Source organism: Cherax quadricarinatus, unplaced genomic scaffold, assembly GCF_038502225.1.
Source record: "Cherax quadricarinatus isolate ZL_2023a unplaced genomic scaffold, ASM3850222v1 Contig511, whole genome shotgun sequence".
Lineage (NCBI taxonomy): Eukaryota > Metazoa > Arthropoda > Malacostraca > Decapoda > Parastacidae > Cherax > Cherax quadricarinatus.
This window is the reverse complement of record NW_027195537.1, coordinates 63,026-86,095: the sequence shown is the minus strand read 5'-3', so window position 1 is coordinate 86,095 and position 23,070 is coordinate 63,026. Positions and strand designations below refer to the sequence as shown.

Genomic DNA, 23,070 nt, shown 5'->3' with positions numbered 1-23,070 from the left:
TCATAGAATTGATGAGGGAAAAAGAGTGAGTGGTGCACTTAGGAGTCTGTGGAGACAAAGAACTTTGTCCTTGGAGGCAAAGAGGGGAATGTATGAGAGTATAGTTTTACCAACGCTCTTATATGGGTGTGAAGCGTGGGTGATGAATGTTGCAGCGAGGAGAAGGCTGGAGGCAGTGGAGATGTCATGTCTGAGGGCAATGTGTGGTGTGAATATAATGCAGAGAATTCGTAGTTTGGAAGTTAGGAGGAGGTGCGGGATTACCAAAACTGTTGTCCAGAGGGCTGAGGAAGGGTTGTTGAGGTGGTTCGGACATGTAGAGAGAATGGAGCGAAACAGAATGACTTCAAGAGTGTATCAGTCTGTAGTGGAAGGAAGGCGGGGTAGGGGTCGGCCTAGGAAGGGTTGGAGGGAGGGGGTAAAGGAGGTTTTGTGTGCGAGGGGCTTGGACTTCCAGCAGGCATGCGTGAGCGTGTTTGATAGGAGTGAATGGAGACAAATGGTTTTTAATACTTGACGTGCTGTTGGAGTGTGAGCAAAGTAACATTTATGAAGGGATTCAGGGAAACCGGCAGGCCGGACTTGAGTCCTGGAGATGGGAAGTACAGTGCCTGCACTCTGAAGGAGGGGTGTTAATGTTGCAGTTTAAAAACTGTAGTGTAAAGCACCCTTCTGGCAAGACAGTGATGGAGTGAATGATGGTGAAAGTTTTTCTTTTTCGGGCCACCCTGCCTTGGTGGGAATCGGCCGGTGTGATAATAAAAATAAAAAAAAATATATCAAATCACTTGTTCTCTCTTGTCTGGAGTATTGCTCTACACTAAAGGTCCTTTTTGGAGGCAGGCAAATACAAGGAACTTTCACTGCAGGTATAAGTACAATACAGCCTCTCCTCACTTAGTGACGTACTCGTTTACCAACGTGGTCTTAGGAACGGAACTCTGTCGTTAAGTGAGGAGATGCTGTATGTGGGGCATGTAAATTCCCCCGTCTTCTAATTACCTGGAGACCTGGAGTTTACCTGGAGAGAGTTCCGGGGGTCAACGCCCCCGTGGCCCAGTCTGTGACCAGGCCGCCTGGTGGATCAGAGCCTGATCAACCAGGCTGTTGCTGCTGGCTGCACGCAAACCAACGTACGAGCCACAGCCTACCTATAATCTACCTTGTCCATAATTACTATTACATTTGCGTTGTTTTGTAAGGTGAAGTCCAGGATCTTTACTTAATTCATGGTGTAACTTAACAAATCTTTGAGGATAGTTGTGTTGTAGAGGTGTGAGCACAGCTCACACCTCTACAGTAGGACATAGGAAAGCACTGGTTTGGTAATAGAGTTGTGGATTATTATTATTAATATTATTATTATTATTTTTTTTAGCACACTGGTTGGTTCCCACCAAGGCAGGGTGCCCCGAAAAAGAAAAACATTCACTCCATCACTGTCTTGCCAGAAGGGTGCTTTACACTACAGTTTTTAAACTGCAACATTAACACCCCTCCTTCAGAGTGCAGGCACTGTACTTCCCATCTCCAGGACTCAAGTCCGGCCTGCCAGGTTACCTGAATCCCTTCATAAATGTTACTTTGCTCACACTCCAACAGCACGTCAAGTATTAAAAACCATTTGTCTCCATTCTCTCCTATCAAAACGCTCACGCATGCCCACTGGAAGTCCAAGCCCCTCGCACACAAAACCTCCTTTACCCCCTCCCTCCAACCTTTCCTAGGCCGACCCCTACCCTGCCTTCCTTCCTCTACAGACTGATACACTCTTGAAGTCATTCTGTTTCTCTCCATTCTCTGTACATGTCCGAACTACCTCAACAACCCTTCCTCAGCCCTCTGGACAACAGTTTTGGCAATCCCGCACCTCCTCCTAACTTCCCAACTACGAATTCTCTGCATTATATTCACACCACACATTGCCCTCAGACATGACATCTCCACTGCCTCCAGCCTTCTCCTTGCTGCCACATTCATCACCCATGCTTCACACCCATATAAGAGCGTTGGTAAAACTATGCTCTCATACATTTCCCTCTTTGCTTCCAAGGACAAAGTTCTTTGTCTCCACAGACTCCTAAGTGCACCGCTCACCCTTTTCCCCTCATCAATTCTATGATTCATCTCATCTTTCATAGACCCATCCGCTGACACGTCCACTCCCAAATATCTGAATACATTCACCTCCTCCATACTCTCTCTCTCCAATCTGATATCCAATCTTTCATCACCTAATCTTTTTGTTATCCTCATAACCTTACTCTTTCCTGTATTCACTTTCAATTTTCTTCTTTTGCACACCCTACCTAATTCATCCACCAACCTGTGCAACTTCTCTTCAAAATCTCCCAAGAGCACAGTGTCATCAGCAAAGAGCAGCTGTGACAACTCCCACTTTATGTGTGATTATTTTAGAGTTGTTGATGCGTGAAACAAACTCCCGAGTACCCTCATAGAAGCTAAGACCTTGTGTAGTTTTAAAAACAGGTTGGATAAATACATGAGTGGGTGTGAGTTGGACCTGACTAACTTGTGCTACCAGGTCTGGTGCTGTGCTCCTTCATTACGTGGAAGTGACCTGACTAGGTGTTCGTTGTAGGCCGGGAGGTGGCATGGACCTGCTTCGCATGGGTCAGTAGGCCTGTTACAGTGTTCCTTATTTCTTATGTTCTTAATACACTTGTCCTCACAGACTTGTTAAGTTATAACATGAATTAAGGAAAGATCCCAGACTTTACCAAACAAAGCAAATGTGATACTAATTATGGACAAGGTAGATTATAGGGGAAAAATAAACATGTTATTGAAAGACGGGGGGGGAACTTACGTGCCTGTTCAGGACTTCGGTTATCTGACAAACTGTGGATAACTGAAACTGCGGATACCGAATCGGTGGATACTGTGGGGGTTCTACTGTATTTTATAAATACACCTACCATCCGACTTACGACCACTCAACTTACGACCGTGTTTTTCATGCCAAATTTCTGGGAAATAAACCAGTATTTGTGTTGTACACAGTGTTTATCCTAAACCTTACAGTATAAAACACAGTACTAACAAATAAAAAGTAAAGTAAAACATGAAATACCAAAATAAAACAAAATAAAGTCATTACAAAAATGTTTTGTTGATATTCAGTAGTAAAGTTCGACTTACGACCATTTCGACTTACGACTGGTTTCTCGGAACCGAACTCGGTCGTAAGTCGAATGGTAGGTGTACTAAAAAATCATTCAGAAATGTAAAAATATGAAATATCAATATAAATACAGTGGACCCTCGAGTTTCGTGATTAATCCGTTCCAGAGAGCCCGCCGAAGGTCGAAATTCACGAAACTCGAAACCATTTTCCCCATAAGAAATAATGGAAATAAAATTAATCCATTCCAGACACCCAAAAATATTAAAATAAATTTTTTTTTTCAAATTAAATAAAGATTTACATAATGAAAATCAGAAATCAAGTACATGCATTTAAAATAAATAAATAATAACATTACACTTACCTTTACTGAAGACTTCTGCGTGGATGGAAGACGGGAGGAGGGGATAGGAGGAAGGTGTACACTATTATTTGGAAGGAGAATCTCCTTCCATTAGGACTTTAGGTAGCAAGTCCTTATCTGGGGTTACTTCCCTTCTTCTTTTAATGCCACTGGGAACAACTTGAGAGTCACTGGACCCCTGGCGCGCAAAATATCTATCCAGAGAGGTCTTTTTCTGGCGTTTCTTTAAGATTTCCCTGAAGTGGGACACAACACTGTCATTGTACATGTTGCAGATACGGCTTGTTTCAGCTTGGTCAGGGTGATACTTTTCAACAAAACTTAGCAACTCATTCCACACATGTCCTTAATCACTGAAGAAGGCACCTCATCCACTCCTTCCTCCTCCTCTGAAGTAAGTTCCTCGGCTGTGGTCTGATGCTGTTCCAGTTGAAGCTCTTGCAGTTCATCAGTGGTTAGCTCTTCCCTGTGGTCCTCCACCAACTCTTCCACATCCCCGTCACTCACTTTATTTACCAAAGGGCTTGCACTAGCTTTCCTTTGGTCCATGATGACCTATTTAGCAGTTGCAAGCACAAAAAACAATGGATTATTATGAAATGTATTGCATGAACCATTGGGGTGATGGTCACATGTTGGTAAACAATGGCACACTGAGCGTGAGTTGCGTGGGAGACTGGCTTTGTGTGCGCAGTGACGGGTGGATGGGTACCGGACAGTCGCCGAAACACGAGTTTTTTCACGAAACTCGAGGCCAAATTTTTCAAAAAAAAAAAACTTGTCAAAGGTCAAATTTTGCGAAAGTTGAGGCTGCCGAAACTCGGGGGTCCACTGTATGTAGTTTCTTGTAAAATAAGCGTTATATTTTTGTTTTGCGATGCATGCATAATACACCACTAATTTTGTGTCAGGTTCCGGGCTACTTCCATGGAACAAAAATTGCTATAAGGTGAATCATTTTTTTTCCTCTTTTAAATGCATATAAAAGCCTGCTGACATGTTTGCAGTATTATAGAGTAAGTAAGCAATAGAACTAGGCTTAAGAATGTACAGTGGACCCCTGGTTTATGATATTATTTCATTCCAGAAGTATGTTCAGGCGCCAGTACTGACCGAATTTGTTCCCATAAGGAATATTGTGAAGTAGATTAGTCCATTTCAGACCCCCAAACATACACGTACAAATGCACTTACATAAATACACTTACATAATTGGTCACATTGGGAGCTGATCGTAAACCGGGGGTCCACTGTATATACAATACACTACTTGCCTAAAAATATGTTTATGCTTACCGAATGGTGAATATGTATTTTTGTAGGGAGTTTGAATCCAGTAAGATCTCAACTTATGAACACGTTGAGAATTCTGTATTGTGTGATATCATTATTATATGCTATACAGAAGGTCCCCAATGTGTTCGTAAGTTGGAGGCTTAATGTAAATGAAAAATGGCTATAATTGTAAACTGCTGTGTTAGCAAAATGCTGTAAAGTGGGACCTGCCTGTAATGCAAATATTTTTTTTATTTCTTGTTTCTACTCTGTTGCAGCACCACTACTATCCAACACGGTTGGCGACGAGGTGGGTCGCGAGGACTACCCCTCGGCACAGCTCCTGGCCCTCATTCTGGAACTGCTAGCCTTCTGTGTGGAGCACCACACATACCACATCAAAAACTACATAGTCCAACGAGACCTGCTCAAACGAATCCTCGTCTTGATGAAGTCCAAACACACATTCCTTGTGCTTAGTAAGTACGATTCTCTTTTATCCACTTTCTCATTTAGGACCTAAGTTGTCCAAGATTCAGTGTAATGTGTGAAATGAGAACATAAATACTTTCAACATACAGGTGAACCTTGACTTGCGAACCAGTCATAAATTGAAAATATCGCAAAAGCTGGAGACACTGTAAGTTGAAGACACTGTAAATTGAAAATACCGTAAATTGAAAATATCGTAAGTTTAATATGAATTATTTTGCTTTTTATTAACACATTGGTCATTTCCCACCATGGCAGGGTGGCCCAAAAAAGAAAAACTTTCACCATCATTCACTCCATGGTCATTTCCCACCATGGCAGGGTGGCCCAAAAAAGAAAAACTTTCACCATCATTCACTCCATCACTGTCTTGCCAGACTACAGTTATAAAACTGCAACATTAACACCCGTCCTTCAGAGTACAGACACTGTACTTCCCATCTCCAGGAATCAAGTCTGGCCTGCCGGTTTCTCTTAATCCCTTCATAAATGTTACCTTGCTCACACTCCAACAGTACGTCAAATACTAAAAACCATTTGTCTCCATTCACTCCTATCTAACACACTCATGCATGCTTGTTGGAAGTCCAAGCCCCTCACACACAAAACCTCCTTTACCCCCTCCCTCCAACCTTTCCTAGGCCATCCCCTAGCCTGCCTTCCCTCCACTACAGATCTGTACACTCTCGAAGTCATTCTATTTCGTTCAATCCTCTCTAGATGTCCAAACCATCTCAGCAACCCCTCCTCAATCTCCAAACTACTGATTCTCTGCATTATATTCACACCACACATTGCCCTCAGACATGACATCTCCACTGCCTCCAGCCTTCTCCTTGTTGCAACATTCACAACCCATGCCTCTCACCCATACAAGAACGTTGATATAACTATACTCTCATACATTCCCCTCTTTGCTTTCATGGATAAGGTTCTTCGTCTCCACAAACTCCTCAGTGCACCACTCACCCTTTTTCCCCTCATGACTTCTATGATTCACCTCATCTTTCATAGACACATCTAGTAACACGTCCACTCCCAAATATCTGAATACATTCACCTCCTCCATACTCTCTCCCTCCAGTCTGATATCCAATCTTCATTACCTAATTTTTTTGTTATCCTTATGAATATGAATACAGTATGCTAAATTGATAAACAAATAAATAACTAGTGCTACTGAGTAAGTAAATAATTAATTACTGTAACTTAATACAGTGGACTCCCGGTTAACGAACTTTTTTCACTCCAGAAGTATGTTCAGGTGCCAGTACTGACTGAATTTGTTCCCATAAGGAATATTGTGAAGTAGATTAGTCCATTTCAGACCCCCAAACATACACGTACAAATGCACTTACATAAATACACTTACATAATTGGTCGCATTTGGAGGTGATCGTTAAGCGGGGTCCACTGTACTAGTATTGAAAAATTAAATGAACACAAGTTATGGCCTTGCCACCTTCATGTTGGGTAATTATCTTAAGTTTCATCTCCAAAGTAATTGATGCTGCACCATCGTAGAGTCGAAATATTGTACGTCGACAACCACCTGCATGCATTTCACAATTTCACGTTGGTACAATAAATGTTTTCTGGAGAGGAGAGTTGGTGCAATAAACTGTTTTGTGGAGAGGAAAGCAGACAATGTTCCGATCCATTGTGGGTTTGTCAGAATTGAAACCAAGACCTGATAATACCATAAGAAACCAAAATGTCCTCTTAACCCTTTGACTGTTTTGGTCGTATATACATTGTATACGTCTTACGAGCCAGTGTTTCAGACGTATATATACTCAGTAATTCTAGCGGCTTCAAATCAAGAGGAAGAAAGCTGGTAGGCCCACATGTGAGAGAATGGGTCTGTGTGGTCAGTGTGCACCACATAAAAAAAATCCTGCAGCACACAGTGCGTAATGAGAAAAAAAAGCTGATCGTTTTTTTGGATTAACCCTTTGAGGGTTTTCGTCGTACTAGTACGTTTTACGCGTAGGGGTTTTTGACGTACTAGTACTCATAAATTCTAGCGGCCTCAAATCTAGTGGGAGAAAGCTGGTAGGCCTTCATATGAAAGAATGGGTCTATGTGGTCAGTGTGCACAGTCTAAAAAAAATCCTGCAGCACACAGTGCATAATGAAAAAAAAAAAACTTTGACCATTTTTTTTGAATAAATCAGCGACTTTGCAGTGTATTTTCGTATGGTATTTATTGTTGTATTCTAGTTTTCTTGGTCTCATTTTATAGAATGGAAGACATATTACAGAAATTGAGATGATTTTGACTGGTTTTACAAAGAAAGGTGCCTTGAAATTGAGCTCAAAGTAGCAGAAATGTTCGATTTTTACCAAACTTCAAAAGTAAACAAATCGTGCCAAGCGTGCAATACACGTCAACTGGTGAGTCTAATATTCTTTCACAAGCGCACCAATAATATTTATACCATTTTTTACACTAATGCAGTAGTCTGCATAACAGTAAATCTTATATTTTTTGTGAAAATAAAAATTCAAAGTGGAAAGCAAAATAATATAAGAGGGGACTTGAGACATGACTAATGACTAGAGGAAATGTCATTTTAGTGCCAGGAATGTCTTTCTTGTTTATTCTGGACCCTATTCCGAAATTGGCATCTTTTGAAATTTGTGTGAAATTGGCAAAATTGCTAAATTCTGACCACTGTACTGGATAGTTGAATTTCATAAATGAGTGGTTTCTTGCATCCATTCGATTGAAAAAATGGAGTTCTAGCGAAATATTCATGTTTTTTGTCGACTAGTACAGTGAAATTGGCCGAAAATGGGGCTCAAAGTGGGCAAAATCGCCGATGCGTAAACATCGCTGAGACCGCTAACTTTGCGAGAGCATAATTCCGTAAGTTTTCTATCAAATTTCAAACTTTTGGTGTCTTTATGATCGGGAAAAGATTCTCTATCTTTTCATAAGAGAAAATAATTTTTTTTCTTTTTTAAATTTGGCCGACCCTGAGAACGAGTTTCGGAGAGGGCCTGTCGACCCTCAAAGGGTTAAAACGCCGACTTTGAGGTGTATTTTCGTATAGTATTTATTGATGTATTTGCGTTTTCATGGTCTTGGGTCATAAAATGGAAAACATATTACAGAAATAGAGATGATTTTCATTACTTTGACGATGAAAACTACCTTGAAACTGAGCTCAAAGTAGCGGAAATGTTCGATTTTTACCAATATTCAGGAGTAAACAAATCACACCACACGTCCAATACACGTCAACTGGGGAGTCTAATATTCTTTCACTAGTGCACTGATATTATTTATACCATTTTTACAATAATGCAGTAGTCTGCATAACAGTAAATTTTGTATTTTTTTGTATGAATAAAAAATCAAAATAGAAAGCAATAATAATATAAGAGGGGTCTAGAGATGTGACTAATGAACAGAAGATATGTTATTTTAGTGCCAAGAATGTCTACATTGTTTATTCTGGACCCTATTTTGAAATTGGCATCTTTTTTAGTTTGCGTGAAATTGGCCAAATTGCCAATTTCTGACCACAATATTGGGTAGTCCAAATTGGTAAATGGGAGGTTTCTTGTACTCAGCTGATAGATAAAATGGAGTTCTAAAGAAATAGCTATGAGTTTGGTCAACTGGAACAATGGAATTGACTGAAAAAAGGGCTCAAAGTCGGCGAAATCACCGATACGCATATGTCGCCGAGACTGATAACTTCGCGGGAGCGTAATTCCATGAGTTTGGCGTCATTACCATCGGGAAAAGATTCTCTATCATTTCATAAGAAAAAATATTTTTTTTTTTTTTTAAATTTAGCGACATAGAATGACAGTTTCAGAAGGGGCCTGAAACAGTCAAAGGGTTAAGCTTTCCTCTTCCAATTGTAGATCGATTTCAGAGCTGCTATGCCGGCAGTCCTCGACTTACTATGGTTCAACTTTACGATAATACTTAAGATAATTACCCAACAACAAGTCCATAACGTGTTCGTTTATTGACTTTTAAATACTGGCATTTAGTTATAGTAATTATTTATTTATTCAGTGACAGTAGCTATTTATTTTCTTATTATTTTACCATATTGTATTCATATTCAACTTAAAATATTTTCAACTTAGTGTTTTCAACTTGTAATATTTTCAACTTACAATATTATCAACTTAGGATGGGTTCGTCAGAACCTAGCTGTATCATAGGTCGAGAACCACCCGTAAAGTACGAGCCAAAACATCCTCTAAACTTTCCTCTCACAGTTATGGATTAATTTGAGCACTGTTATAGCAGGTCAAGACATACGCACTCATATTTATTGAGGAAACTTTTTGCCACTTGTGGCGGCACGTTTCCTTAACCCTTTGAGGGTCGACAGGCCCTCTCCGAAACTCGTTCTCAGGGTCGGCCAAATTTATAAAAAAAAAATTATTTTCTCTTATGAAAAGATAGAGAATCTTTTCCCGATCATAAAGACACCAAAAGTTTGAAATTTGATAGAAAACTTACGGAATTATGCTCTCGCAAAGTTAGCGGTCTCGGCGATGTTTACGCATCGGCGATTTTGCCCACTTTGAGCCCCATTTTCGGCCAATTTCACTGTACTAGTCGACAAAAAACATGAATATTTCGATAGAACTCCATTTTTTCTATCGAATGGGTGCAAGAAACCACTCATTTATGAAATTCTACTATCCAGTACAGTGGTCAGAATTTAGCAATTTTGCCAATTTCACACAAATTTCAAAAGATGCCAATTTCCGAATAGGGTCCAGAATAAACAAGAAAGACATTCCTGGCACTAAAATGACATTTCCTCTAGTCATTAGTCATGTCTCAAGGCCCCTCTTATATTCTTTTGCTTTCCACTTTGAATTTTTATTTTCACAAAAAATATAAGATTTACTGTTATGCAGACTACTGCATTAGTGTAAAAAATGGTATAAATATTATTGGTGCACTTGTGAAAGAATATTAGACTCACCAGTTGACGTGTATTGCACGCTTGGCACGATTTGTTTACTTTTGAAGTTTGGTAAAAATCGAACATTTCTGCTACTTTGAGCTCAATTTCAAGGCACCTTTCTTTGTAAAACCAGTCAAAATCATCTCAATTTCTGTAATATGTCTTCCATTCTATAAAATGAGACCAAGAAAACTAGAATACAACAATAAATACCATACGAAAATACACTGCAAAGTCGCTGTTTTATTCCAAAAAAATGGTCAAAGTTTTTTTTTCTCATTATGCACTGTGTGCTGCAGGATCTTTTTTAGACTGTGCACACTGACCACATAGACCCATTCTTTCATATGAAGGCCTACCAGCTTTCTCCCACTAGATTTGAGGCCGCTAGAATTTATGCGTACTAGTACGTCAAAAACCCCTACGCGTAAGACGTACTAGTACGACCAAAACCCTCAAAGGGTTAATGTTGTGATCGTTGTACGCGTGTCTTTTACCTGCAGCTTGTCGGAGTGACCATTCCACTTGCAAATGTTCTTATAGGCAACATCTGTTCTGTGATTTTTGCTCTTATATGCAGCATCTGTTCCATGATTTTTTTCTTATATGCAGCATCCGTTCCATGATTTTATGTGCATAATCTGTTCTATAATTTTTTCAATGTTTTTTTGTGCATCCGTTCTGTGATTTTTTCTCATAAGCAGCATCCGTTCCATGATTTTTTCTTACATGTAGCATCTGTTCCATGATTTTTTCTTACATGCAGCATCTGTTCCATGATTTTTTCTTACATGCAGAATCTGTTCCATGATTTTTTCTTACATGCAGCATCTGTTCCATGATTTCTTTCTTATGGAGCATCTGTTCCATGATTTTCCTATCATTTTTTCTTACATGCAGCATCCGTTCCATGATTTTTTTTCTTACATGCAGCATCCATTCCATGATTTTTTTTCTTACATGCAGCATCCATTCCATGATTTTTTTCTTACATGCAGCATCCATTCCATGATTTTTTGCCCTTATAGGCAGCATTGTGGCTTGTTCTTCATTAGCGATACTTGTCATCAACAGGTGCTCTTCGGTTTATGAGGAAGATCATCGGCCTGCGCGATGACTTCTACAACCGTCACATCATCAACTCCAATCTCTTCGCGCCAGTCGTTGACGCATTTGTCCGTAACAACGGCAGATACAACCTCTTGGACTCTGCCATCATTGAGATGTTTGAGTACATCAAAGTGGTGGGTATTGTCGTGATGGCAGTCTGTACTCTTCACAGGAAACCTGAACTTAGATTCAACTATCTTGCCTGTGTTTTAGATTTAACCATTTAACCTGCAGTTGTAACTTAATGATAATCTAGAATGGCCAGAATGTATTCAGTATTTCTTCTAAGTGCAGTCAATTAGTTATTGCCTTTTTATTGTTAAGATAGTCCTGAGTTTGCCCGAATACGCCTTCGGGTTACTCTTGTCTGGTGGGGCACAGCCGTCGAGGTAAACAAAAATATTTTTCAGAATTTTTATACCCTGATGGCTGTCACCTGGCAAGGGAATGGTGACCCATATAAAAGAACACATCTACCATTGGTAGTAGTAGTAGTAGGTTGGTAGACAGCAACCACCCAGGGAAGTACTACCGTCCTGCCAGATGACTGTGAAACAAAAACCTGTAACTGTTTTGCATGATGGTAGGATTGCTGGTTTCTTTTTCTGTCTCATAAACACGCTAGATAACAGGGATATCTTGCTACTCCTACTTACACTTTGGTCACACTTCACAGACACGCACATGCATATATATATATACATACATCTAGGTTTTTCTCCTTTTTCTAAATAGCTCTTGTTCTTCTTTATTTCTTCTATTGTCCATGGGGAAGTGGAAAAGAATCTTTCCTCCGTAAGCCATGCGTGTCGTATGAGGCGACTAAAATGCCGGGAGCAATGGGCTAGTAACCCCTTCTCCTGTAGACACTTACTAAAAAAGAGAAGAAGAAAAACTTTATAAAACTGGGATGCTTAAATGTGCGTGGATGTAGTGCGGATGACAAGAAACAGATGATTGCTGATATTATGAATGAAAAGAAGTTGGATGTCCTGGCCCTAAGCGAAACAAAGCTGAAGGGGGTAGGAGAGTTTCAGTGGGGGGAAATAAATGGGATTAAATCTGGAGTATCTGAGAGAGTTAGAGCAAAGGAAGGGGTAGCAGTAATGTTAAATGATCAGTTATGGAAGGAGAAAAGAGAATATGAATGTGTAAATTCAAGAATTATGTGGATTAAAGTAAAGGTTGGATGCGAGAAGTGGGTCATAATAAGCGTGTATGCACCTGGAGAAGAGAGGAATGCAGAGGAGAGAGAGAGATTTTGGGAGATGTTAAGTGAATGTATAGGAGCCTTTGAACCAAGTGAGAGAGTAATTGTGGTAGGGGACCTGAATGCTAAAGTAGGAGAAACTTTTAGAGAGGGTGTGGTAGGTAAGTTTGGGGTGCCAGGTGTAAATGATAATGGGAGCCCTTTGATTGAACTTTGTATAGAAAGGGGTTTAGTTATAGGTAATACATATTTTAAGAAAAAGAGGATAAATAAGTATACAAGATATGATGTAGGGCGAAATGACAGTAGTTTGTTGGATTATGTATTGGTAGATAAAAGACTGTTGAGTAGACTTCAGGATGTACATGTTTATAGAGGGGCCACAGATATATCAGATCACTTTCTAGTTGTAGCTACACTGAGAGTAAAAGGTAGATGGGATACAAGGAGAATAGAAGCATCAGGGAAGAGAGAGGTGAAGGTTTATAAACTAAAAGAGGAGGCAGTTAGGGTAAGATATAAACAGCTATTGGAGGATAGATGGGCTAATGAGAGCATAGGCAATGGGGTCGAAGAGGTATGGGGTAGGTTTAAAAATGTAGTGTTAGAGTGTTCAGCAGAAGTTTGTGGTTACAGGAAAGTGGGTGCGGGAGGGAAGAGGAGCGATTGGTGGAATGATGATGTGAAGAGAGTAGTAAGGGAGAAAAAGTTAGCATATGAGAAGTTTTTACAAAGTAGAAGTGATGCAAGGAGGGAAGAGTATATGGAGAAAAAGAGAGAGGTTAAGAGAGTGGTGAAGCAATGTAAAAAGAGAGCAAATGAGAGAGTGGGTGAGATGTTATCAACAAATTTTGTTGAAAATAAGAAAAAGTTTTGGAGTGTATCAGTCTGTAGTGGAAGGAAGGCGGGGTAGGGGTCGGCCTAGGAAGGGTTGGCGGGAGGGGGTAAAGGAGGTTTTGTGTGCGAGGGGCTTGGACTTCCAGCAGGCATGCGTGAGCGTGTTTGATAGGAGTGAATGGAGACAAATGGTTTTTAATACTTGACGTGCTGTTGGAGTGTGAGCAAAGTAACATTTATGAAGGGATTCAGGGAAACCGGCAGGCCGGACTTGAGTCCTGGAGATGGGAAGTACAGTGCCTGCACTCTGAAGGAGGGGTGTTAATGTTGCAGTTTAAAAACTGTAGTGTAAAGCACCCTTCTGGCAAGACAGTGATGGAGTGAATGATGGTGAAAGTTTTTCTTTTTCGGGCCACCCTGCCTTGGTGGGAATCGGCCAGTGTGATAATAAAAAAATAATAATAATTAACAAATTAAGAAAGCCTAGAGAACAAATGGATTTGTCAGTTAACCCTTTCAGGGTCCGTCCCGTAGATCTACGGCTTTACGTTCAGGGTCCAAACCGTAGATCTACGCCATGAGCTCAGCTCACTCTGATAAACTGTGAGTGGTACATTTGGGCCTAGATATGAGAGAATACATCTATGTGGTATGTGTGCACCACATAAAACAGATCCTGCAGCACGCTGTGTATAATGAGAGAAAAAAAATGAAATCATGATTTTTCGATTAAAACAGCAACTTTGCAGTGTTTTTTCGTATGTTTTTTATAGTTGTATTTGCGATTTCTTGGTCTCATTTGATAGAATGGAAGACATATTACAGAAATAGAGATGATTTTGATTGGTTTTAGCACTGGAAATGGCTTGAAACCGAGCTCAAAGTAGCAGAAATGTTAAATTTTTGCCGATATTCAAGAGTAAACAAACGACCTCACACGTCTAATACACGTCGGCTGGTGGGTCTAATATACATTCACAAATATGGTGATGATATTTATACAATTATTACAGTATTGCATAACAGTAAATCTTCTATTTTTTTGGTGTGAATAAAAATTCATTATGTGAATAAAAAATCAAAATGGAATTTATTTGTAAAGCCTCAAAACATAACTAATGAACAGAGGAAATGTTAGTTTAGTGTCAGGAATGCCTACATTGTTCATTCTGGACCCTATTTTGAGATTGGAATATTTTGAACTTTGTGTTAAATTGGCCAAATTAACAATTTCCGATCACTTTATTTTGTAGTTGAAACAGTTGACTTGGCGATTTCTTGTGTTCAATCGATAGAATAGAAGTAATACTAGTGAAATAGCTAAGAATTTGGTTGATTGGAATAATGTAATTGGCCTAAAATGGGAGTCAAAGTTGGCAAAATCGCCGATTCGTAAATATCGCTGACACATCAAAATTCGCGAGAGCATAATTTCGTCAATTTTCCACCAAATTTCGTACTTTTTGTTTTATTACCTTCACAAAAAGATTCTCTACGATTTCATAAGAAAAAATAACAAATTTTTTTTTTTTAAATTCTTGGACACTGGTGCGTGACTCCAGATTTGGGCCTTGGACCCTGATAGGGTTAAAAATAGGAGAGGAGAGTTATTAAATGGAGAGTTAGAGGTATTGTGAAGATGGAGGGAATATTTTGAGGAATTGTTAAATGTTGATGAAGATAGGGGAGCTGTGATTTCGTGTATAGGACAAGGAGGAATAACATCTTGTAGGAGTGAGGAAGAGCCAGTTGAGTGTGGGGGAAGTTCGTGAGGCAGTAGGTAAAATGAAAGGGGGTAAGGCAGCCGGGTTTGATGGGATAAAGATAGAAATGTTAAAAGCAGGTGGGGATATAGTTTTGGAGTGGTTGGTGCTATTATTTAATAAATGTATGGAAGAGGGTAAGGTACCTAGGGATTGGCAGAGAGCATGCATAGTTCCTTTGTATAAAGGCAAAGGGGATAAAAAAAGAGTGCAAAAATTATAGGGGGATAAGTCTGCTGAGTATACCTGGTAAAGTGTATGGTAGAGTTATTATTGAAAGAATTAAGAGTAAGACGGAGAATAGGATAGCAGATGAACAAGGAGGCTTTAGGAAAGGTAGGGGGTGTGTGGACCAGGTGTTTACAGTGAAACATATAAGTGAACAGTATTTAGATAAGGTTAAAGAGGTCTTTGTGGCATTTATGGATTTGGAAAAGGCATATGACAGGGTGGATAGGGGGGCAATGTGGCAGATGTTGCAAGTGTATGGTGTAGGAGGTAGGTTACTGAAAGCAGTGAAGAGTTTTTACGAGGATAGTGAGACTCAAGTTAGAGTATGTAGGAAAGAGGGAAATTATTTCCCAGTAAAAGTAGGCCTTAGACAAGGATGTGTGATGTCACCGTGGTTGTTTAATATATTTATAGATGGGGTTGTAAGAGAAGTAAATGCGAGGGTCTTGGCAAGAGGCGTGGAGTTAAAAGATAAAGAATCACACACAAAGTGGGAGTTGTCACAGCTGCTCTTTGCTGATGACACTGTGCTCTTGGGAGATTCTGAAGAGAAGTTGCAGAGATTGGTGGATGAATTTGGTAGGGTGTGCAAAAGAAGAAAATTAAAGGTGAATACAGGAAAGAGTAAGGTTATGAGGATAACAAAAAGATTAGGTGATGAAAGATTGAATATCAGATTGGAGGGAGAGAGTATGTAGGAGGTGAACGTATTCAGATATTTGGGAGTGGACGTGTCAGCGGATGGGTCTATGAAAGATGAGGTGAATCATAGAATTGATGAGGGAAAAAGAGTGAGTGGTGCACTTAGGAGTCTGTGGAGACAAAGAACTTTGTCCTTGGAGGCAAAGAGGGGAATGTATGAGAGCATAGTTTTACCAACACTCTTATATGGGTGTGAAGCATGGGTGATGAATGTTGCAGCAAGGAGAAGGCTGGAGGCAGTGGAGATGTCATGTCTGAGAGCAATGTGTGGTGTGAATATAATGCAGAGAATTCGTAGTTTGGAAGTTAGGAGGAGGTGCGGGATTACCAAAACTGTTGTCCAGAGGGCTGAGGAAGGGTTGTTGAGGTGGTTCGGACATGTAGAGAGAATGGAGCGAAACAGAATGACTTCAAGAGTGTATCAGTCTGTAGTGGAAGGAAGGCGGGGTAGGGGTCGGCCTAGGAAAGGTTGGAGGGAGGGGGTAAAGGAGGTTTTGTGTGCGAGGGGCTTGGACTTCCAGCAGGCATGCGTGAGCGTGTTTGATAGGAGTGAATGGAGACAGATGGTTTTTAATACTTGACGTGCTGTTGGAGTGTGAGCAAAGTAACATTTATGAAGGGGTTCAGGGAAACCGGCAGGCCGGACTTGAGTCCTGGAGATGGGAAGTACAGTGTCTGCACTCTGAAGGAGGGGTGTTAATGTTGCAGTTTAAAAACTGTAGTGTAAAGCACCCTTCTGGCAAGACAGTGATGGAGTGAATGATGGTGAAAGTTTTTCTTCTTTTTTGGATCACCTTACCATGTGGGAAACATCCGATGTGTTAACCCCTAAACGGTCCAAACGTGTATATACGTTTTTTCAACATCTGAAAGTATGTAAAAAATGTGGATCTTCTTTTGTTTTACATTTGAAAACGTGTAAAAAAACTTTTATCTACAATTTTTTTTTGTTATATTTGAAAATATGTAAAAAAAAGTAGATCTACTTTTGTAGCTACGAATTTGAACATTGATATGTTTGGACCGTTTAAGTGTTAATAAAAGAAAATTAAGGAAGCAGAAAAGAATTCTCCCTCTGTAAGCCATGCGTGTTGTAAGAGGCGACTAAAATACCACCAGGACTCAGGAAATCGTAATGACACGATTGCAAACAAACCATACCCCGGCCGGGATTGAACCCGCGGTCAGAGAGTCTCAAAACTCCAGCCCGTCGCGTTAGCCACTAGATCAGCTAGCCACAATAAGATTCGTCCAACTAGGTATATTTCTACACCATAGGAAGGTTAGCACAGGTACCACTGTGACCACAAATGCAAGTTTTTACAGACGAATCTCCAGCTAGCGTGGCCGTGACGAACTCTAGCTCAAGTCCCTTCACTGCCGTCAACATGACTCACGCAATCGTAATACCCAAGCCGGGGTATGGTTTGTTTGCAATCGTGTCATTACGATTTCGTGAGTCATGTTGACGGCAGTAAAGGGACTTGAGCTAGAGTTCGTCACGGCCACGCTAGCTGGAGATTCGTCCGTAAAAACTTGCATTTGTGGTCACAGTGGTGCCTGTGCTAACCTTCCTATGGTGTAGAAATATACCTAGTTGGACGAATCTCATTGTGGCTAGCTGGTCTAGTGGCTAACACGACGGGCTGGAGTTTTGAGACTCTGTGACCGCGGGTTCAATCCCGGCCGGGGTATGGTTTGATACCACCAGGAGCAAGGTGCTAGTAACCTCTGCATGAATTACTAAATGTAAAAGGAAAAAGGAATGTTTTTCTTAGGTCACGCTGCCTTGGTGAGACGGCCGGTGCATTAAAAAAATTAAGTTAACATGTTCTCTGCTGTGTGTGTCTGATTCTTTTAGCATGTGTTGAATCTTGGCAATTTTTCATTTACAGGAGGACATAAAATCTTTGTGGATGAGCATCGTAGAAAAGTTTGGAGAGGTGCTGGCCCAGGTCGACTATGTACAAACCTTCCATGCACTGCGCATGCGCTATGAACAACACCAAGATAGACTTAAAGACAGAGATAGGAGCGCGTCTCTCGACGGGTAAGTTCCCAGCAAGCTTTTACAAGGCGTGTTAAATACATAGGTACTACAGTACCTATGTGATACAAGGAGGGAAGAGTATATGGAGAAAAAGAGAGAGGTTAAGAGAGTGGTGAAGCAATGTAAAAAGAGAGCAAATGAGACAGTGGGTGAGATGTTATCAACAAATTTTGTTGAAAATAAGAAAAAGTTTTGGAGTGAGATTAACAAGTTAAGAAAGCCTAGAGAACAAATGGATTTGTCAGTTAAAAATAGGAGAGGAGAGTTATTAAATGGAGAGTTAGAGGTATTGGGAAGATGGAGGGAATATTTTGAGGAATTGTTAAATGTTGATGAAGATAGGGAAGCTGTGATTTCGTGTATAGGACAAGGAGGAATAACATCTTGTAGGAGTGAGGAAGAGCCAGTTGTGAGTGTGGGGGAAGTTCGTGAGGCAGTAGGTAAAATGAAAGGGGGTAAGGCAGCCGGGATTGATGGGATAAAGATAGAAATGTTAAAAGCAGGTGGGGATATAGTTTTGGAGTGGTTGGTGCAATTGTTTAATAAATGTATGGAAGAGGGTAAGGTACCTAGGGATTGGCAGAGAGCATGCATAGTTCCTTTGTATAAAGGCAAAGGGGATAAAAGAGAGTGCAAAAATTATAGGGGGATAAATCTGCTGAGTATACCTGGTAAAGTGTATGGTAGAGTTATTATTGAAAGAATTAAGAGTAAGACGGAGAATATGATAGCAGATGAACAAGGAGGCTTTAGGAAAGGTAGGGGGTGTGTGGACCAGGTGTTTACAGTGAAACATATAAGTGAACACTATTTAGATAAGGCTAAAGAGGTCTTTGTGGCATTTATGGATTTGGAAAAGGCGTATGACAGGGTGGATAGGGGGGCAATGTGGCAGATGTTGCAAGTGTATGGTGTAGGAGGTAGGTTACTGAAAGCAGTGAAGAGTTTTTACGAGGATAGTGAGGCTCAAGTTAGAGTATGTAGGAAAGAGGGAAATTTTTTCCCAGTAAAAGTAGGCCTTAGACAAGGATGTGTGATGTCACCGTGGTTGTTTAATATATTTATAGATGGGGTTGTAAGAGAAGTAAATGCGAGGGTCTTGACAAGAGGCGTGGAGTTAAAAGATAAAGAATCACACACAAAGTGGGAGTTGTCACAGCTGCTCTTTGCTGATGACACTGTGCTCTTGGGAGATTCTGAAGAGAAGTTGCAGAGATTGGTGGATGAATTTGGTAGGGTGTGCAAAAGAAGAAAATTAAAGGTGAATACAGGAAAGAGTAAGGTTATGAGGATAACAAAAAGATTAGGTGATGAAAGATTGAATATCAGATTGGAGGGAGAGAGTATGGAGGAGGTGAATGTATTCAGATATTTGGGAGTGGACGTGTCAGCGGATGGGTCTATGAAAGATGAGGTGAATCATAGAATTGATGAGGGGAAAAGAGTGAGTGGTGCACTTAGGAGTCTGTGGAGACAAAGAACTTTGTCCTTGGAGGCAAAGAGGGGAATGTATGAGAGTATAGTTTTACCAACGCTCTTGTATGGGTGTGAGGCATGGGTGATGAATGTTGCAGCGAGGAGAAGGCTGGAGGCAGTGGAGATGTCATGTCTGAGGGCAATGTGTGGTGTGAATATAATGCAGAGAATTCGTAGTTTGGAAGTTAGGAGGAGGTGCGGGATTACCAAAACTGTTGTCCAGAGGGCTGAGGAAGGGTTGTTGAGGTGGTTCGGACATGTAGAGAGAATGGAGCGAAACAGAATGACTTCAAGAGTGTATCAGTCTGTAGTGGAAGGAAGGCGGGGTAGGGGTCGGCCTAGGAAAGGTTGGAGGGAGGGGGTAAAGGAGGTTTTGTGTGCGAGGGGCTTGGACTTCCAGCAGGCATGCGTGAGCGTGTTTGATAGGAGTGAATGGAGACAAATGGTTTTTAATACTTGACGTGCTGTTGGAGTGTGAGCAAAGTAACATTTATGAAGGGGTTCAGGGAAACCGGCAGGCCGGACTTGAGTCCTGGAGATGGGAAGTACAGTGCCTGCACTCTGAAGGAGGGGTGTTAATCTTGCAGTTTAAAAACTGTAGTGTAAAGCACCCTTCTGGCAAGACAGTGATGGAGTGAATGATGGTGAAAGTTTTTCTTTTTCGAGCCACCCTGCCTTGGTGGGAATCGGCCAGTGTGATAATAATAAATAATAATAATACAGTAATTACCGTCACGCTGCGACCCAACATGCTATGGGTCGCTCTTGAGGTATTATCTCGGCCTTCACTTGTCCTGTTATTTTGTGATAAATCACGGAATAACTTGGAAATTCAATATTTTTTCACTGCAATTAATATACATATACAGTGGACCCCCGGTATTCGATATTAATCCGTTCCTGAGAGCTCATCGAATACCAATAATATCGAAAACCGAATCAATTTTCCTCATAAGAAATAATGGAAATAAAATTAATCCGTGCAAGACTCCCAAAAGTATGAAAAAAAAAAATTTACTACATGAAATATTAAGTTTAATGCAATAGAATAATAACAAAATAATTGACACTTACCTTTAATGAAGATCTGGTGATTATTGATGGGATGGGAGGAGGGGAGAGGTGTTAGTGTTTAGAAGGGGAATCCCCTTCCATTAGGACTTGAGGTAGCAAGTCCTTTTCCAGGGTTACTTCCCTTCTTCTTTTAATGCCACTAGGACCAGCTTGAGTCACTGGACCTCTGTTGCACAACATAACTGGCAGCCTCACCATGCCTAATTACACTATGTATGCCACTACGGTTCTTAAATCTTTCAAACCAACCTTTGCTGGCCTTAAATTCACTCACATCACCACTAGTTGCAGGCAATTTCTTAACCAAATCGTCGTGCAACTGCCTAGCCTTTTCACAAATGATCGCTTGAGAGATGCTGTCTCCTGCTATCTGTTTTTCATTTATCCACACCAATAACAATCTCTCAACATTTTCTAACACTTGCGGTCGCTGTTTCGTAATCACAGTTGCACCTTTTGCAAGAACAGCTTCCTTGATTGCCGTTTTCCTGGTCACTATAGTAGAGATGGTTGATTGGGGTTTATTATACAACCTGACCAGCTCCGACACACGCACTCCACTTTCGTTCTTTGCAATTATCTCTTTCTTCATTTCATAAGTCATTAGCGACTTTTTTCTCGAAGGGTTGGCACTAGAAGCTTTCTTGGGGCCCATGGTGACTTATTTTGCAGAAACAAGCACCAAACACAGTGATAATATGGATAATATGGAATGTACTGAATGTATCCTTAGATGTGCGCACACTGGCTGGCTTGTAAACACTGGTACACATGGGGGTTTTCAGGCCACACGTGGACAGGTCTCGTACGAATTGTATCGAATACCGGGTTTTCAATTGAATACCGAGGAAAAATTTTTGCGTTAAAATGCATCGAAAACCGGATTTATCGAATACCAATGACATCGAATACCGGGGGTCCACTGTATATGCTAACGCACTGAGAATTTACCTTAATTCTAATTTTAGGTATTAAAGTATTCTTATCTGTTGAACAAGTTATTTGCAGCGTTAAGTGACCCTAGTGTAGTCGATAGGTTTCATATTGATCAATGAAGTTAGAACAATAGTAGCAGTAGTAGTAGTGGTTGTTGTAAAAATTCTAGATAATGTTCAGAATGCTCCCTTACATCCAGGAAGGTTGTAAAGGGCCTAGATAGTGTTTGGAATGCTCCCTTACATCCAGGAAGGTTGTAAAGGGCCTAGATAGTGTTTGGAATGCTCCCTTACATCCAGGAAGGTTGTAAAGGGCCTAGATAGTGTTCGGAATGCTCCCTTACATCCAGGAAGGTTGTAAAGGGCCTAGATAGTGTTCGGAATGCTCCCTTACATCCAGGAAGGTTGTAAAGGGCCTAGATAGTGTCCAGAATGCTCCCTTACATCCAGGAAGGTTGTAAAGGGCCTAGATAGTGTTTGGAATGCTCCCTTACATCCAGGAAGGTTGTGAAGGGCCTAGATAGTGTCCAGAATGCTCCCTTACATCCAGGAAGGTTGTAAAGGGCCTAGATAGTGTCCAGAATGCTCCCTTACATCCAGGAAGGTTGTAAAGGTCAAGACAGCTGTACAAGTTTGAGCTCTACTTGTCAAAGCCATGTGAAGTAGGTAAAAGATATTTCGTTGCCTTTTAACACTTGACCATTTTTTGCACAGGATTGGGGGCGTAGTTAGAGGTACGAGGTACAGAAGAGACGTGCGGGACCTAGACGAGGAAGAGGAGATGTGGTTCAACAACGACGAGGAGGAGATTGACGAATCGGAGCCTCTTCTGCCTTCCAGAGACACCAGCCTGGCACCTGTTGGTTAGTTGTTATCTTTGTCTTGCATTGTCTTAGTGAGAGGTACAGTTGTCTTGTGTTGTCTTAGTGAGAGATACAGTTATCTTTGTCTTGTATTATGTTCCTGTCTTCTTGGAGTGATAGGTACAGTCACTCTCTTGATCCAAGAAATTGGAGCCACCCTATGATTCATTGGATCAAACCTAATTTGTATTCCTCGGGCAATGTACTAACAGGTTTGTGTTTATAGGGGAGGACTTCCATTATCTTGGCTTTTTTTTTTCTTTCTTTTTTTAATACATCAGCTGTCTCCCACCAAGGCAGGGTGACCCAAAAAAGAAGAAACACTTTCACCATCACTCACTCCATCACTGTCTTGCCAGAGGTGTGCTGATGCTATAGTTCAAAACTGCAAATATCCCCATGCCTTGTTCAGAGTGCAGGCACTATTTCCCACCTACAGGACTCGAGTCTGGCAACTGGTTTCCCCGAATCCCTTCATAAGTGTTACCTTGCTCACACTCCAACAGCACATCAAATCATAAAAGCCACTTGCCTCCATTATTTAACACAGTCACACAGGCCTGTTAGATGTCCAAGCCTCTAGCACT

At 40.8% G+C, this 23,070-nt stretch overlaps 1 protein-coding gene across 3 annotated transcripts in view; it reads left to right on the top strand.

The window, feature by feature from the left end:
• LOC128702526 (serine/threonine-protein phosphatase 4 regulatory subunit 3) overlaps positions 1–23,070 on the top strand; it is a 93,799-nt gene that overhangs the window by 59,472 nt on the left and 11,257 nt on the right. For all 3 annotated transcript variants that reach the window (XR_011391199.1, XM_070080483.1, XM_070080484.1), the window contains exons 10-13: positions 5,066–5,266; positions 11,307–11,476; positions 17,981–18,135; positions 22,335–22,483. Coding sequence is in view for 2 of the 3 variants with exons in the window: in XM_070080483.1 (XP_069936584.1) it covers positions 5,066–5,266; positions 11,307–11,476; positions 17,981–18,135; positions 22,335–22,483 (675 nt within the window). In the remaining variant the exon portion in view is untranslated. The remainder of the gene's footprint in view (positions 1–5,065; positions 5,267–11,306; positions 11,477–17,980; positions 18,136–22,334; positions 22,484–23,070) is intronic.